The sequence below is a fragment of the Fusarium vanettenii genome (assembly GCF_000151355.1).
Source record: "Fusarium vanettenii 77-13-4 chromosome 12 genomic scaffold NECHAsca_15_chr12_5_0, whole genome shotgun sequence".
Classification (NCBI taxonomy): Eukaryota; Fungi; Ascomycota; class Sordariomycetes; order Hypocreales; family Nectriaceae; genus Fusarium; species Fusarium vanettenii.
The window spans coordinates 702,491-717,262 of record NW_003315870.1 but is presented as its reverse complement, the minus strand read 5'-3'; the positions used below and the strand labels follow the sequence as shown (position 1 = coordinate 717,262).

Here is a 14,772-nt window from a genome sequence, read left to right as displayed (position 1 = left end):
TTGTTCGGAGCTCCGCGAATGACCGGGCTCGGCCCCACCGGCCTCGGAGCTCCGACTCGGACGCCCGATGACCCCAGAAACGCGACCCCTGGAACTTGTCCAATGACGTTGTCTCAGATGGTAATGCGGGCCGCGGTTCAGACTTCGACCTATATAAAAACAAATGAGTCGGCCATTGGTTCACAGTTGTTCCCATCGTTTCTGAATCACATTACCAATCATTCGTTCTCACGTGGTACTATCAATATGAATCCGTCAGTTACACGTCATCTCGGACGATCCTTCTACCAACTTCAATCAACATCACGACACCAGCTAAGAACCATGGCATCAGCCACGAAAGACGGCTGGTCTGCCAACCAGTACGTCAAATTTCTCAACGAGCGAACGCAGCCCGCGGTTGATCTGCTCTCGCGAGTCCCCGCAACTTCACCCAAGCGAGTCGTTGATCTGGGCTGTGGTCCGGGCAACTCCACCGCTGTATTGGCGGAGCGCTACCCAAATGCGGATCTGTCGGGGATTGACTCCTCGCCCGACATGATTCGTAAGGCCAAGGAGACTCTGCCAAGCGTGGCTTTTGACGTTGCTGATCTGCAAACGTACAAGCCTGATGGACCTGTCGACGTGCTCTTCTCAAACGCTGTCCTTCAATGGATTCCAGCAGGCAGCCGAATCCAGGTGATTCGTCAACTCTTAGAGCATCTTGCACCCGGCGGCTCTTTGGCAGTCCAGGTGCCCTTCAACCTATCAGAGCCTTCGCACGTCGCCATGAAAGAAACGGCCTTTGCGCCCAACATGCCCTGGGCAGAAAAGCTCAAGGCTGCAAACCCCGTCCGAGAAGAATTCCCCGACCCATCTGAGCTCTACGACGGACTGAAGCATCTTTGTGCCGACCTGACAATCTGGAAGACGACATACTATCACACCATGGAGAACCACGAGGGCATTGTTGAATGGGTCAAGGGTACAGGCCTCCGCCCCTTCCTCGACCCTCTGACCGAACCAGAGCGCAAAGAGTACAGTGAGCAGTACTTGGCGAGGTTGAGAGACGTGTATCCTACGCAAAAGGACGGAAAGGTTGTTCTGCCGTATCCTCGACTGTTTTTGGTCGCTACCAAGGCATAGATGCAATTGTATTGTATTCATTAACGTTAGTAAAACGCCGACCCCGGTATCCTGATTGAACAATATTCTAGTGAAAACCCATGCTCCATATTCCGTTGGTAAAGAAAGTGTGCGTATTACACGCTCTCGGCGTAGTTGGCCTCCTTGGCGGGTGTCTTGTTCTTCTTCTCAAACAACTTTTGTCCCACCTTATCCGTGAGGGCATCCGCCTTTTCGCCAAGAAACGTCTTAAGGCAGCCATAAGTGCCCGAAATCAACCAAAGAATGACGCTCACAAGGTCAATCCAAACAGCGACCTTCATGGGACCAGTAGAGGCGCCCTTGTACTTGTCGTCGCTGTCGCGTCCGAGAAAAATGCCGGCAAAGATGCCGAAAACGATGAGCCAAAGGACAAAGAGAATGAGGTCCCAGGCGAAGGCGCGGTATGTCTTTAACATCTTGAGCTTGCTGCCGATGTAGGGAAGAGCGCCGAGAGGAGTGATCGCAACAAAAAGAATGGCCGTGGTAGCTGATAGACCAGCGACAGTGAGGGCAAAGTACCACTCAGGCGAGAAACCACCATTGTTATCCTTGTCATTATCGCTAACGCGATGTCCGTAAAATCCACAGGCAATGAGCGCAAAGACAAGCTGCAGGCCACGGCACACGAGGCGCGGCATAACCTCAAAAGTCTTGAGCCACGCCTTGCCCATGGTCTTGCCCGTCTCGGCGCCCTCGTTGAAGGCGTGTCGGCCGGCCTTGCGGCCAAGCTCGCCCTTGTCTGCGTTGCGGAACTCGTTGGCGGCGCCGGCGATGCCTTGGACGTTTTGACCGAGCTCGATGGCGGTCTGACCAGCCTTGATGGCGTTACTAAGCTTGCCCTTGCCCATTTTGTTGTAGTGAGTGAGATGGGTGAAGTGAAGAGAGAGTTGGTTGGTTGGTGGTTGAGTTGAACGAGTTGTGAACCAGTATTATGAAGAGAATCTGCCAGCAGTATGTGTGGAAAATGAAAGAAAAAAGGAAAAGTAAGAAATTGGAAATATCAGTGAAAGTGAAAAGCGAGAGATGGTTTGCAAAGTGAATAAGTGCAAGACAACCACCCTTATAAATACAAACCACAAAGAAACACGCGACAAAACAATCATCAACATCGAATCATCAAACAAGTCCACGCAAGACATTTTCTCAGGTTAAACCACCAACAGCCAATAGTGCCAAACGAGGCCGACGACAAAGAGGCCAGGCGTCTGAATGGCCGTCAATCAAGCCCCAATCGTTTGTGTTTTGCCGCCCTTGCAGCGCAACCTGGAGGCGCTTAGCGAAACGTGCGTTACGCGCTGCAGTTTTGTTATGAATGGGGGGATTTGATTGGTTAGCGGGTGCCGCGACAAAGCCAGGGTCTTGTTGATGTTATTCTTAGATTAGACGCTGCCTTTGTCGAATTCCATTTCTTATTTTCATGTCTTCTTTGTATTATTCTCCCCAGGGACTGACCGCTGAGGCCACTTCAGAGGCCCATGCCTGAAACAATTTTTTCCTCTTCCTTGGTGCTGATTCAAATGAAGTGATGTTGACCGATTTGCCTAAAAATAGGTAGAGAACCGATCGTTGAAGTGGGTCTGTCTCTTTTAGGTCAATCCCCCAGATTTGTGGAACAAGGCTTGGCAACCCGAGACGAGCGTACCCTAGAGCACATCAATCTGCGACTGTTTTAATCAAAAAGATAGGGTTTCTTGAGATTTTTTTTTTTAGCAGCGTACAAAAGTGTACGGCTCATTACCTTTGCTATCTAATTTTTTAATATATATATATATCTTGCCCATAGCCAAGCGAAGTTCTTAAGCAGAGATCGAGTTTTTGTTCGGCAACCATGCTGTGCAGTCGTGTCTGAAGTAACAACCACAGCCTATGTGCAACATCTTACTTCTCATCCTCATACGCGAGACAAACTCTCACTGGCATGGACTGCAACATTGTAAGGGCTTAGTTTGCTCGGAGCTGGATGCAGAAAAATGTTAAATTGCCCTGATTATGGGCATTCATTGCCAATTGAGAGACGAGCATCCCGGGCGGGGTTAAAATTGCAGTGAAAAACGTCGAGTTTAAAATTCTCCAATGACCACGGGGCGGAGGAATAAATATCCGGGCTCCGGAATGGAGTCCGGAGTTCAACATTTGTCCCCGGCTGACCCCAAAAACACGTGCACGAGACAGGCAACATGGCAGAACCAGACGAAGACACGCCTCCCTTGGAGGCCCCAGGCTCTGATGAGGGCCCGCCATCAAAAAGACAGAGAGGATTCATTGCAAGACAGGTGAGAAGCTACCAATTGTTACAGTCGGCGAGACTGACCTCTTTAGGCCTGCGAGTACTGTCGTCAGAAAAAAACAAGATGTGATGAAGATTTTCCCTGTGGCCTATGCAGGTCGCTTGGAATACCATGTCGCTTCGCCCAAAGGAAAGCTACGAGGTAATTACATGCAGGTAATCGCGCGTTTGATCGAGGCTGAGAGTTTGTTAGAAATGAAGCCTCCTTGGGCATGATTGTGAATATCCTGCGGCGCATCGAGGGAAAGATTGACGAGGATAGAGCCGTCGACAGAACTTCTCTGACTGATAACCGATTGAACGCCACACATTCGAGGACGATTCTCCCGAGGTCACCTGCAAACTCGAGCGAAATCTTAGGCGTACCATCCTTCCTGCAGCGACGCGAATCAGTTGTCGCAATACCTACCTCGGCCACAGACTCAAGCCCGCCAATATCATTCAGCGCTCACCAAGTCCTTTTCTGGCCCGCCATTCAATCAGCACTACCAGAATCCGTCAAACTCTTGTGCCAAGTCAATGGCTCTGACTATAGCACACGTTTGGAAGCATCCCGACCAAACCTGCAGCTCCCGACATCGCCAGACCTGCAATCTGATTGGCTGTCGGGCTTGAGTGTCGCGACTTTGAAGGAGCTGTCTGATGTCTACTTTTCAACATTCAACCTCGCCAACCCTATTCTGGATCAAAAGACCTACTTCCAGCGAACGTTGGGTGTCGCTATCGATGGCAACTTTGGCATCTGCATAGAAAGCTGTATAGTGCTGGTTGTGATGGCGCTGGGCGTAATCGGCCAAAAGGCGTTGGTGGAAGGAGGCTTCGCATCAGCCACGACTCCTGGAACCTCGGGGCTTGCTGGGGTCCAGGATGGAGACATGCCAGGCTTGGCATTTTTCAACGAGGCCAGAAAGCGACTGGGGTTTTTGATATGCGACCAAGGGCTTCAGGCCTGTCAATTCTACTTGCTATCTGGGTAAGTACTCGAGTTGGGTGTTCTCGATGAACAAGCTAATGGTTGGTAGTCTCTTCTATGCGGAAGCTCTCCGACCTATCGACTGGTGGTCTATGCTCAACAAGGCCAGTGCCTGCAGCGCATATTTCTGGAACAAGTGAGTTGTCTTGAACTACGAACGAACAGTTTCTAACAAATGGTAGCCTTTCCAGGGATCGTGACGAGTGGATGCTTGATATGCAGTCACGGCTTTTCTGGATCACAAGCATGTTTGAAGCCGTTCTTACCCAAGAGCTCAATCTTCCACCGAGCAACTCGCTGGAGCTTGAAGAGCACATTGCTCTGCCAAAGTTTATATCAGTCGAGGACATCCCCTCATTTGGGTCCTTCCGTTATCCGGGAGATGATCCATTCTTCCACTATCACTTTTTGTCACAGCTTGCCCATCGACTTATCCTAACGCGAGCCCGCAACAGTCTGTTTCATTCAAGTAAGTGAATGCCTGGTTTTTCTGGGCGATACTCACACCTGTAGGCCCAACCGCCGACTATCCTCCGGAACCCGTGGAAGATGAACTCATTCGACAGCTGGAGCAATGGCGTCAAAGGCTGCCCCCGATGCTACAGTTTGACCCTAAGGCCCCACTGAGCCGGGCAGATTCACCTTCAGATATTCTTGTGACTGCTTGGCTTCACTGTCGTTACTTTGTTGCAAGATATCACATCGGCCGGCCGTTGTTGTGAGTAACACCATTGGGGGCTCAGACCATCACTGACAGCATTCAGACATCGCGCTCTGCAGCGCCCATCCTCACCGACAGAAGGCCACCTTCGGAAATGCCGCGATACAATAGCCGCGGTATTGAATTGGGCCTCCATTCTCCAAGTGGCAAACTCGATGAAGAGTTGCAACCCTCTGCGATTCTTTGTCAGCGCCCAGTAAGACACCCTCCCTTGGCTATTGTTGCCGATTCTGACACATGCTAGACTCTTTGGCCAAATATGCGTCATCTTCGCCTTGAGCGTGTCTCCATATCAGCACATCCGAGATATTGTGTCGGACGTTGACTTGAAGTGGAAGTCATTTGCGCTCGGCTACCTGGAGGAGTCTGCTGCTCAGAGTCCTACTATTGAGCAGGACTATCAGATTGCCAAGATATTATGTGAAGATATATGTAAAAGTTAGATTCTTTAGGAGTAGAAAACACAAAGCTGGCATGAACTTCTGTAATTAATTTGGTTTGCAAAAATCCCACGAAACTTTGTTGCAATTAAAGCTAACGCGTTTTTAACTTGTGCAATCGAGCCGAGTCAGTTGCAATTGGGCTGAGTCAAAAAGTCCAAACCTGAGCGATATAAGACCTGCTGCAGTGAAACACTCGTTCGAATTTCACGTTAGAAACTCTTATACCTGAACATTTTCCTCCTCGGCGTATTCAAAAAATGACATCGCGAATTCCAGTTTTTCACAAAAGATGCCCCTGCTCCTATGGGAGGCCTCCTCAGCCAAGGCATCGTCGCCAATGGCTTTGTCTTCACCTCGGGCGCCATTGCACAAGATCCAACAACCGGTCAAGTTATTGATGGGGACATTGAAGAGCACACAGTACGTTAACTCTCTTGTATTGAACGCCCCTAACCGAGATTATTAGCACCGATGCATTGAGAACCTGGGCGATTTTGGAGGCGGTTGGTTCTAGTCTAAACGATGTCATTCAAGTAACGATTTACATGGCTAGCTCTGAAAAGTTTGCGCGGATGAATGAGGTTTATAAGATATATTGGGGAGATATCAAGCCTGCGAGGACGTGAGGAAATCCCCCACACGAGTATTAAGGATCCTTACTAACATGCATGCTTAGGACCGTGTTCATGTCTGAGCTACCGCCTAAGACTCTGCTTGAGATGAAGTGTGTTGGTTTGGTTACCGGACAAGAAGTTGCCAAGTCGAAGGTGTAGTGAGAGAATAGACTTCAAAAAGCAGGGCTTTGCCTTGTAGTTACTGTTGGGTTTGGGTCGCAGTCACCATTACTTTAAGATCAAAAGGAAGTACGCATATGATATATTCAAACAATTTTAAAGTATTCTGGCTAGAAACAGGCTTATACCGCGCTCCTCTGTAGATGGCTTGTTCTCGCTTGCTGCGGGTATCTTTGGATATTAAACGAAGGAGTGAGTGAACTGGGCTGATTAGTATCCACGAAAAAAGTACAAGGATAGAAGGGATAGCTCGTCTTACCTTGAGAAGCGAGAGACGAATGCCTCTATTTAGCTCATATGCACGCTCAAGCGTATCGGTGTTTCTCAGACACGTCCGGTGCCACAGCCCCAGACTCCTCAACCCTTCCAGTTCCGTAATGCGTCGTCTCCCCAGGTGCAATAGTCCCAGGTTCCCGATGAAGAGTCTCAGCTGGCCTATCACTCTCATGTACAGGTTGATTCTCCGATGCCGCAGCACCCTGCGCGGGAGTAACGCCCTTGCGCTTCCACTCGTGACGTGCAAGCATCTCGTCAGCTCCCCGCAAGTCTTTCTTGCCCTTCTCTGCAGTTGCTTCGTTTTCTGTGCGCGACTCGACTGTTGTCGGATGATCCGGGTTCTTCTCAAAGGCTTGGTCGGTGGCTTTTAGTACCTCGCCTCGTACGGCGTCACCAGCGCCCCGGATGCCCTTGAGGCCGGATTTGACGTCCTCGACAAGTTTGGACATGTTGGTGGTGGTAAATGTCTGTGAATGATATTTGTTTGGTGTGAAATTAAATGAAACTCTTGGCTTGTGCCTCGTGTTGGTTTTATATCCTTGGCTGTGGATCGGTCGGACGGGTGAGGCGGAATGACGTCGTCGAGTTGATGACGTCTTCTTTGCTGATATCGGAACTATGTGAAAGCAAGTTTTTAACTTTGGCATACTATCAGACTACAGAAAAAATGGCGAATGGAATGATAGACTCGACGCTCACCCTACTCTTTGAGCTGGATGAAATATGGCATTCAATGTCAAATTCACTCTCCCTCCATACTGCCAAGAACACGAGACTATCCCCACTGAGCTTAAACCTTAGCCGTGCGAGGAAAAGAGTATTTTATTGCTTGCTAGGTTCATACTGATGATTGTTGCCGTCACGTCATGAATGCATTTTCCCTTCCAAATCACTCAGCCAGTCGCAATCCGCGAACGGCAACCCGAGCCCTGACCGCCGAACCACCTCCGACGTCGAATTCCTGCTCGAGGCCCATTTCGGGAGCCTCGGCCACAGTTGCGTACGGAACATCATAGCTTCCAGCCTCATCCTTTCCATTCAACAGCGTCAGCTTGAAGCTTGGGGGGTTGGCAAGCGCATCAGCCGTGATGGGGAATCGGAAGGCTGAGTCAAAGGAGGGGTTGAAAATGTCCGTGCCTGGGCTGTAACTCTTTGCAGGAGTGACAAACTCCTTGTCGCCCCATGTAACCTTGACGCTGGGGTTGAGCTCGTCGCGCTGGCCAGTAAGTCCAGTGACGCCCGCAATGAGCACAGTGGCAAGTCCGCAAATTTGTCCATCCTCTTGGCTCTCGGCCGAAATGCTGTCGGTTTCACCAACAAAGTTGAAGAACTTGGCACGCAGCGTCAGCCTAGCCTCGGTAGGCTCACCCTTGTGGAGAAGACTGAGCTCCTGGGAGCCGCCGGCCAGAAGAAGCTGCCTGACAGTCGTGGTAGCGATGCCAATATCGTCGTCACCACCGAGATCGTCGTCATTAACGTCAACAGTAATGCGCTGGTCGTAATCCGTGACGAGAAAGTCGTGTGTCTCGTTCCACTCGGGATCGTGGCTGTTCTTTTGAGTAGCAGTGCGCCACTCCTCTTCCGCACCCACGGTTACATCGCAGTAGCAGTCGGGTACATCCTTGACGAGCTTCTGGAGGAGTCGCTTGGCCCCGCTCTTCTTTGGGCCTGTAATCCCGGTAGCGGTGCCAATTGTGAGGCGGATAACACCAAGGTGATGCTGGAAGGTCTTGAAGTAGTCGTTGGAAGAGTCGAGCTTGACGAGGAAGCGGTTGGGGAGAACCGCCATGGAAGAAATGATGTTGAGAATGACCTTGCGGACGGCCTTGTCGATGATGGAAAAGTCGGCGATGTTGGCGGCGTCAGTGAAGTCGAGTTCAAGAGTCGGCGGGTTGATGAATGCGACCTGGGCAGCCCCAATCTGGTGACCGATGGTATTAGTATAAGAGCATAGCACCTCGATCAAGCTGGAGCTCATACCAAAGGGATGACGTTGGTCAAGGGACAGAGCAGGACTGACAGTCTTCCCTTCAGCTTGACGTGCTCGATTCCCTACAAATTGATGCTCAGTTAGACGCCGAGAGCAACCGCGTTCATCAGTTGGTAGACACTCACAATCTTGGGCACCATGCCGCCTTCAAGCTCAAAATCGCACTTGCCGTCCCAGTTCAAGTCCATATCAAGCTTGATGCCTTGGCGCTCGGTCCTGTGAACGTCGACGTGAGAAAGATGGATGGGAGTGGGCCCAAAATCAAGCTTCACGAAGCGTAGTGAGGAGAGAGGACCAGGAAGCATGGCTTCGAGCATGGGCTCGACGATCTCCTTGATCATTTTGCCGCCGGCGACGTTGATGTTGGGCCATAGCTGGGCGATGATGTCGTTGAGGAAGCCTTGTCAATGTGAGCCAAATGATCCAGGAGCGTATGTGAAGAATTGGGCACTGGGAAATAGTAAACATGAAGACTCAGGGGGGACGTCTTACCTGCGGATTCCGTGCCTCCAGAGGCGGTCAAGGTGTCGACGAGAGTGGTCATGATGGGTGAGGGCACTGAGAGCGGATTGAGGGCGGTTCGTTCGATGGGTTTGGAAAAAGATGCAGAAGGAAGAAAGAAGAAAGAACAGGATCCCAAAAGAGAGCAGAATAAAAGCGACTGGATCAAGGTTTCGATATGAGGTCGGTGATGAGGAGTGACGATGGAGCTCGTGGTTTTGCGGGGTTCGGGCCATGTTTGGTGCCCGCTTGTCAGCTGATAAGTGTCGCGGCCTGAGGCACTGACGTCATTGTTTATTCACGGACCTGCCACGTCGCGCAGACGCGTTGACGTCACAATCGTCACTGAACATGACCTGAAACGTTCAAAATCAAGCATTGGCAGTTATATGACGGTTCAGAGAGTAACCTGCAAGCGCACAGATTATATCTTGCCAGTAGATCACATCTTACTTTCCAGGAACAATTTAACATGGCAGGTTGCGATAAGATAGCGACTAGAGTTTAAGCTAAGTCAGAAGCCAAGATCTAAAAATAGAACTCTCCAGAGAGACAAGGTCATGGATGGGAAGCGAGATAGTCGAGAAGAACAGACAAAAGCTTGATTCAACGTCTTTTAGGTTATTTTCATACCAACCATTGGCCCGCCTCTTTGTACTGGCACCTCCAATCATCAATCGGTGTAAATCACCAACATATCAACCTTAGAGGAGTCATGTTGGATAAAATTAATCACACAGATCCTATATCCATCTTGCTCTAATCACAGACCTATTCGATCTGCCACTCTACCGGGAAACCCATGTTAAACTTGCAAACCCTAGTGGGTGTAAAGAGTATGTTTGCAGCCACCCCTTCCGCTTCTCAGGATCCCGCCCTCACCAGATAGGACCGTTGCCAATATATTGCCCAACGAGGAATATATCTGACAAGACACCCATAGTACGAGTGCGCACCTTAGAGGGTATTCTCTTCACTGTTTGATTGGGCCGGGGATGTCGCCCTCTCCGAAGTATGCTCTGCCGTTTGCTCAGTGCTGCATGTTGGAAGAAGGCCATACTTCGCAAAGGCTGGCACGATCAGTGTGTAGGCTTCGTCTCGGTCATGAGCCAGGCGCTCCCTAACCACCACATCTGCGATCGTGTCAAAGACAGAGTTTTTGAAACAGCGTTTCCCAGGCCCCCTTTTGCCCTCTACCTCTTTGGTCTCTCCGAGGACTCGTTCAACTTTGGAGGCAATGGCAAGCATAAAGATAGAGAAGAGCTCCTGAGTCCATTGGAGGAGTAACCCCGAGTCACGTCGTGTTTCAATGACCAGATCTTTCGGTCTAGGATGATCTCTGTCAAGATTGAAAACGTCAGCGATTATTATTCGTCGGACAAGTGAGGTGAACTGTCACGGCAATACATACTCAGGAGGTGGCGTAAGCATTATTCCAAGATAACACTTTAACCCCTTAGAGCGAAAGAAAATATCTTTGGGGAGAACTTTTGTATCTAGCCATTCTTCAAGCATCTCCTGGTTCGATAAGCTGTCATCATTGTTGATATTGCCCACGATGCGTCCCGAACTAGAGGGATGATGGGGGGCTTGAGAATCGACGAAGAACAGGTCATCACCGATGGATAGCTTATCACCGCCCCGGGCCCGATGTAGATGCTCAAGTCTTCTTCCCAAGGCATGGGCAGACAGGGCCAGAAGAGCTGCAATTAGGCCATGATGTAATAGAGTCCATCGATATTCGGGGTGGCTGGTAGATCTTCGTAGGCGGAAAGAGGCTTTTCGCCGCACAGTTTGGTTAAAGTCTGGGCGTCGAAAGTTGCCGAAGTCGAACACCCAAGATATGTCATCAGTTACCAGCTGCTCCGAGGGCAGTCTCGACGCATCTCCCTTCCAGAGGAGCACCCCAGAAACATCAATTGCGTCCATGACGTGTCTGATGACGTTGAAAAACAAGCTCGAAAGGGTCGAAGCTTCTTTGTCGACGCTGCTCAGGGTAGACCCCATTGATATTTGGTCGTAGATTCTGAGCGGAGCAGTGTCCTCCTCATGGTCGGCTGAGTATTGAAAATTTAGAGACGTCTGCAGTGGAATATGAAACTGATGGGACTTGTAAATCGCTTCAGAGGGTAGTAGACATAGAAATATAAGTTCATACAGAGGCTTCCTCGTCATCTCGATATGATTTTGGGACCTTGATACATTGGGTATGGCACCCGGATCGTTGTGTAGGATCAACGCGAGATTGGCCAGTTCGTGACCCTCGATTAGTGGGTAACAATCTGGGTCAGAGGCAAGGCCTCTTCTCACCCAGGCCCGAATTGCAGTCATGATCAACGTGATGCCCAGCTGAGTGATAGTTGCCGACCAGTGAAGCGCTCGGAGACCGACGAATTGGACGATGTAGCCCACAAGTGCGAGAGAGGTGGAGATAGTGACCAGCAATCTCGGTCAGATTAGTATGAAATCATCTCAGACATGCCTTGGGAAAATGGGCGTATTTACTTATAGCTTTTGTTGTTGAGCCGCGAGAACTTGAGTGTCTCGCCTTTTCTTGTCATGAAAATTGTACAGGAAGGGAAGTGTTGGTCGCCCACACTGTGAGCTTTTTGGAGTGTGAGTATTCGACTGCCCTTGCCCGATGGCAACCATGTCATCTCGTCGGTGACACCCTCAATGACGTGCCCGCATCCTAGGATTGCAATTACCAAGCAAGTCGTGCCAGCACAGAAGCAAGGGTACCCATACTCCGCCACCTGAGCTCCAGCTTTTGTCCATTTCAAATGGTAAGTAATCATCCCAGAAAAGGCGATAGAAAATAGCTGGAAAACCGTTCCCAGCAGGGCCCATGCCCACAATTCCATCGTTGACGCTGCGGCGCCCTGAACGTTGAGCGTCAGATTCGGGGGGTAGTTTTGTTGTGACAGAATTCGATGCTCAGCCCACCAGTTTGAAGAATGTAAATTGGATCGATGACCATTGATGGCCGTCCGTAGGTTAGACACTACGCCATCTCTAGCGATGACAAAGGTTTCCATATCCTCCCCGTTTCCGATTAGTCGCACAATTTGTCGGCCACTGCACATCTCGCAGACGTTCTGTGAAGTTGAAGAGAGGAGCTCTTGTTCGGCAACTGAATCGCTTTCTCGTGCTCTTTGCAAACTGGTCAGAGCCCACGTATGATTAAAATTGAGAATCATACCTGCCAATGAGGGCTTTCAACCTCTTCTCCCCACCAACGCGAATGGCGCTGACGATGGTTGTAATGATACCAAGTGGGCCCATTGCGAGAAGGACATTATCCGCCCAGCCCATGCTCATGCTGAGGAATTGCTTGGTGACCTGCTCACCGAAGAGGGTGAGTAGTGGAGCAAGGTCGCTGAAGAGGTTGTTGGAGAAGTCATCGCCCTCAAACTCGTCGGAGGTGACTGGAGCCATTGTGGGGACTTGCGGGATGCCTGATGAGAAAAAGGGCTGAAAATTGCACCGCACAAGCACCCTTTTATGTAGGGCACTTCGAAATCAGGCTGTGGTGCTGAGAATCGTGGCGGAGCAGCTGAGACTGCCTGCAGCAAGAAAGGGCATCCTGGTCCAATAAGAAACATTTTGAGATAAAAGAGGCTTACACGGCATATCAGCCACAACAAAAATGCACCAGTAACAGTAGCCAGCTGGTGAAACCTAGGCCTATCAACAGAAACAGTAAGGCTTTGGCGCTTTGGCGTGCGGCGCAGCGAATGGCAAGAGTAGGTATAGTCGAATTAGTGTAAACAAGAATTTGGGGACAGGGGGGTTGAAAATCGCGATGGTGGAGAGAAGAGACATCAGCCCAATTTCGGACTTTGGGAGGTCTTTATGTGTTATAAAACCTATTTTCCCACTCGCTCAGAAACCCAAACAAAGCTGGCATAGTTATCTTAGGAGAAGCGATTTGAATTGTAGACTTGGTAAGACTGGACTCAATACAAGTACCCATCGCTCCATCGCCACATATAAATCTCTCATGGGTTTCAAACTACTCAGTAGGCACCAACAACCGGTCAACATCTGGACCCCATCCTTCCTCATCCGAGAAAACAATGGTGTTGGAACCCTGCTTCAGGTTGCAATGCAGAGAGCTGCTTCCAGCTTCGGTAGAGTGATGTCGGGTAGACAAGAAAGCCACCCGCTGCGACTGTCCATTGACAGTAACGTTGGCATGTCGTGAGGCGGTATCTCCATTGCGGAATTTGATGGTGATAGTATCGCGACCACCGGCACTCTTGACGTCATTGAAGGTGACAGTTCCGCCCTTGTCGCCTCCGATGTAACCGGCTGCCTTGCCTCCACTGCACTCACTGCAGGAGATGACGACGGCATCATTGCTGAGCGTAGCGCTCTCACCTTCAAGGCTGGTCTCACCAGATCGTTCGGACCAAGTGCCCTTGGAAACATCGGGAGCCCAGCTATCGCGCCACTCGAGGGTGACCTTGGTGCCAGAGACGGTGAGAGGCAGCCAGATGTAGGTGCTCGCAACGAGGTTGGAGGAGACCCAACGGTCACCGATGTAAATAGCGTTGTCGGTACCAAGAGGCTGGATGTAGCTGACTTGGCTTCTGAACGTGTTGGATCCGACAGGAGCAAACTCTGTCCATTCAGACCAGGGGCCAGAGAGAGACTGGGCGTAGCTGTAGACCTATGAAGAGCATGAGTGTTAGTTCAGGACGATACTTTAAATAGTGATTAAATCTTACGTTGTCGTTGGGGTTCCAGCCCGTCAAATGCGAGCCAAAGATGAAGTAGTATCCGTTCTTCTTGAGCATCGCTGGGGACTCGGCAAAATACTGCCACTCAAAGGTAATCTTGGTGACATTGAGGTAATCTTCCGAAAGGGCCATGATGCGGGTGCCGTACTCGCGCTGTCAACATTGTTAGTACGTGAACGTCCAAAAGTCCATAAAGCCACTCACATCTTCGGTCATCAGGTAGGCAGATCCATCATCATCCTTGAAGAGACCCATATCTCGGCTCTGGCGACCGAGTGGTCTGAAGCTGCCGCGATAGGAATACTTGCCGCAAACAGTATCACCCGTGGCGACTCCAACACGTGCATCCTTGTAGTCCTTGCTGTCAATGTGCAGGTACAGGACATACTTGCGGGTCTTGTCGTTGTAGATAACCTTGGGTCTCTCGACGATGCGTTCGGGGCCAAGGTCACCTGCTTCGGTAGTGCGCGAGAGGAGGGCACCTTCGTACTTCCATTCGACGAGATTCTTGGAGGAGTAGCAGTTGACATTCTGGAAGTAGGTTCCGTCTGTCTTGTCTTCGCCGATCATGTAGTAAGTTCCATCAACCTCACTGTTGAACCGTTAGCTCAGGGATCGTGCCGATTCTTTCAATTGGCATACATGAGGCCATGGCCATGAGCTTGGACATGTTCACCGGTATTGGTCTTCAATCATGTTAGCAAGGCTATCTTAGTTGTCGGTGAAGGTTTGTCTTACGGCAGTCCATGTCGCTCCTGGAATAATGTCAAGAGCCGCTTGGACTCGAAACGCAGAGAGTGTAGCCAGAAGAATTGTAGAGAACCGAGCCATTGTAATGACCTTGATGGGTTTCCTGATTTCTCAACTCATTCTTAAGTTCCACTGAAGGATCGCGT

At 50.3% G+C, this 14,772-nt stretch overlaps 6 protein-coding genes across 6 annotated transcripts; 2 read left to right on the top strand and 4 right to left on the bottom strand.

Annotated features, from left to right (window-relative positions):
* Positions 1-324: 324 nt before the first annotated feature.
* Positions 325-5,570, top strand: NECHADRAFT_97845 (uncharacterized protein; the record flags this gene model as incomplete). Its single annotated transcript, XM_003047436.1, has 6 exons — positions 325-1,077; positions 3,466-3,575; positions 3,627-4,406; positions 4,589-4,875; positions 4,920-5,124; positions 5,372-5,570. 6 exons carry the CDS (start codon positions 325-327, stop codon positions 5,568-5,570), a joined length of 2,334 nt encoding a protein of 777 aa, XP_003047482.1.
* Positions 5,571-5,852: 282 nt separating this feature from the next.
* Positions 5,853-6,343, top strand: NECHADRAFT_53758 (uncharacterized protein; the record flags this gene model as incomplete). The annotated part of the gene is made up of 3 exons (XM_003047435.1): positions 5,853-5,990; positions 6,029-6,192; positions 6,247-6,343. Coding segments are annotated over 3 exons (399 nt in total), but the record flags the coding sequence as incomplete, so codon positions are not given.
* A 326-nt stretch (positions 6,344-6,669) lies between these two features.
* Positions 6,670-7,089, bottom strand: NECHADRAFT_53945 (uncharacterized protein; the record flags this gene model as incomplete). The annotated part of the gene is made up of 1 exon (XM_003047267.1): positions 6,670-7,089. The coding sequence occupies one exon, from the start codon at positions 7,087-7,089 to the stop codon at positions 6,670-6,672; it is 420 nt and encodes a 139-aa protein (XP_003047313.1).
* Positions 7,090-7,445: 356 nt separating this feature from the next.
* NECHADRAFT_73041 (uncharacterized protein) lies at positions 7,446-9,319 on the bottom strand. The gene is made up of 4 exons (XM_003047266.1): positions 9,123-9,319; positions 8,756-9,030; positions 8,621-8,692; positions 7,446-8,561 (listed from the first exon to the last, which is right to left on the bottom strand). The coding sequence occupies exons 1-4, from the start codon at positions 9,172-9,174 to the stop codon at positions 7,530-7,532; spliced, it is 1,431 nt and encodes a 476-aa protein (XP_003047312.1). The 5' UTR covers positions 9,175-9,319; the 3' UTR covers positions 7,446-7,529.
* Positions 9,320-10,088: 769 nt separating this feature from the next.
* Positions 10,089-12,569, bottom strand: NECHADRAFT_87824 (uncharacterized protein; the record flags this gene model as incomplete). The annotated part of the gene is made up of 4 exons (XM_003047265.1): positions 10,089-10,470; positions 10,543-11,577; positions 11,637-12,293; positions 12,334-12,569. 4 exons carry the CDS (start codon positions 12,567-12,569, stop codon positions 10,089-10,091), a joined length of 2,310 nt encoding a protein of 769 aa, XP_003047311.1.
* Positions 12,570-13,050: 481 nt separating this feature from the next.
* Positions 13,051-14,716, bottom strand: NECHADRAFT_64756 (uncharacterized protein). Its single transcript, XM_003047264.1, has 5 exons — positions 14,615-14,716; positions 14,519-14,562; positions 14,081-14,468; positions 13,865-14,029; positions 13,051-13,806 (listed from the first exon to the last, which is right to left on the bottom strand). The coding sequence occupies exons 1-5, from the start codon at positions 14,705-14,707 to the stop codon at positions 13,147-13,149; spliced, it is 1,350 nt and encodes a 449-aa protein (XP_003047310.1). The 5' UTR covers positions 14,708-14,716; the 3' UTR covers positions 13,051-13,146.
* Positions 14,717-14,772: the final 56 nt, after the last annotated feature.

Excerpts from the sequence above, each read along its gene's own strand:
- NECHADRAFT_73041 (XM_003047266.1), bottom strand. The coding sequence starts at position 9,174 with ATGACCACTCTCGTCGACACCTTGACCGCCTCTGGAGGCACGGAATCC. Across the intron at positions 8,693-8,755 it reads GCGGCATGGTGCCCAAGATT|GGAATCGAGCACGTCAAGCT; the intron begins GTGAGTGTCTAC and ends ATCAATTTGTAG. Across the intron at positions 8,562-8,620 it reads TGACCAACGTCATCCCTTTG|ATTGGGGCTGCCCAGGTCGC; the intron begins GTATGAGCTCCA and ends ATCGGTCACCAG.
- NECHADRAFT_64756 (XM_003047264.1), bottom strand. The coding sequence starts at position 14,707 with ATGGCTCGGTTCTCTACAATTCTTCTGGCTACACTCTCTGCGTTTCGA. Across the intron at positions 14,469-14,518 it reads GCTCATGGCCATGGCCTCAT|TGAGGTTGATGGAACTTACT; the intron begins GTATGCCAATTG and ends ACGGTTCAACAG. Across the intron at positions 14,030-14,080 it reads CCTACCTGATGACCGAAGAT|CGCGAGTACGGCACCCGCAT; the intron begins GTGAGTGGCTTT and ends CAATGTTGACAG.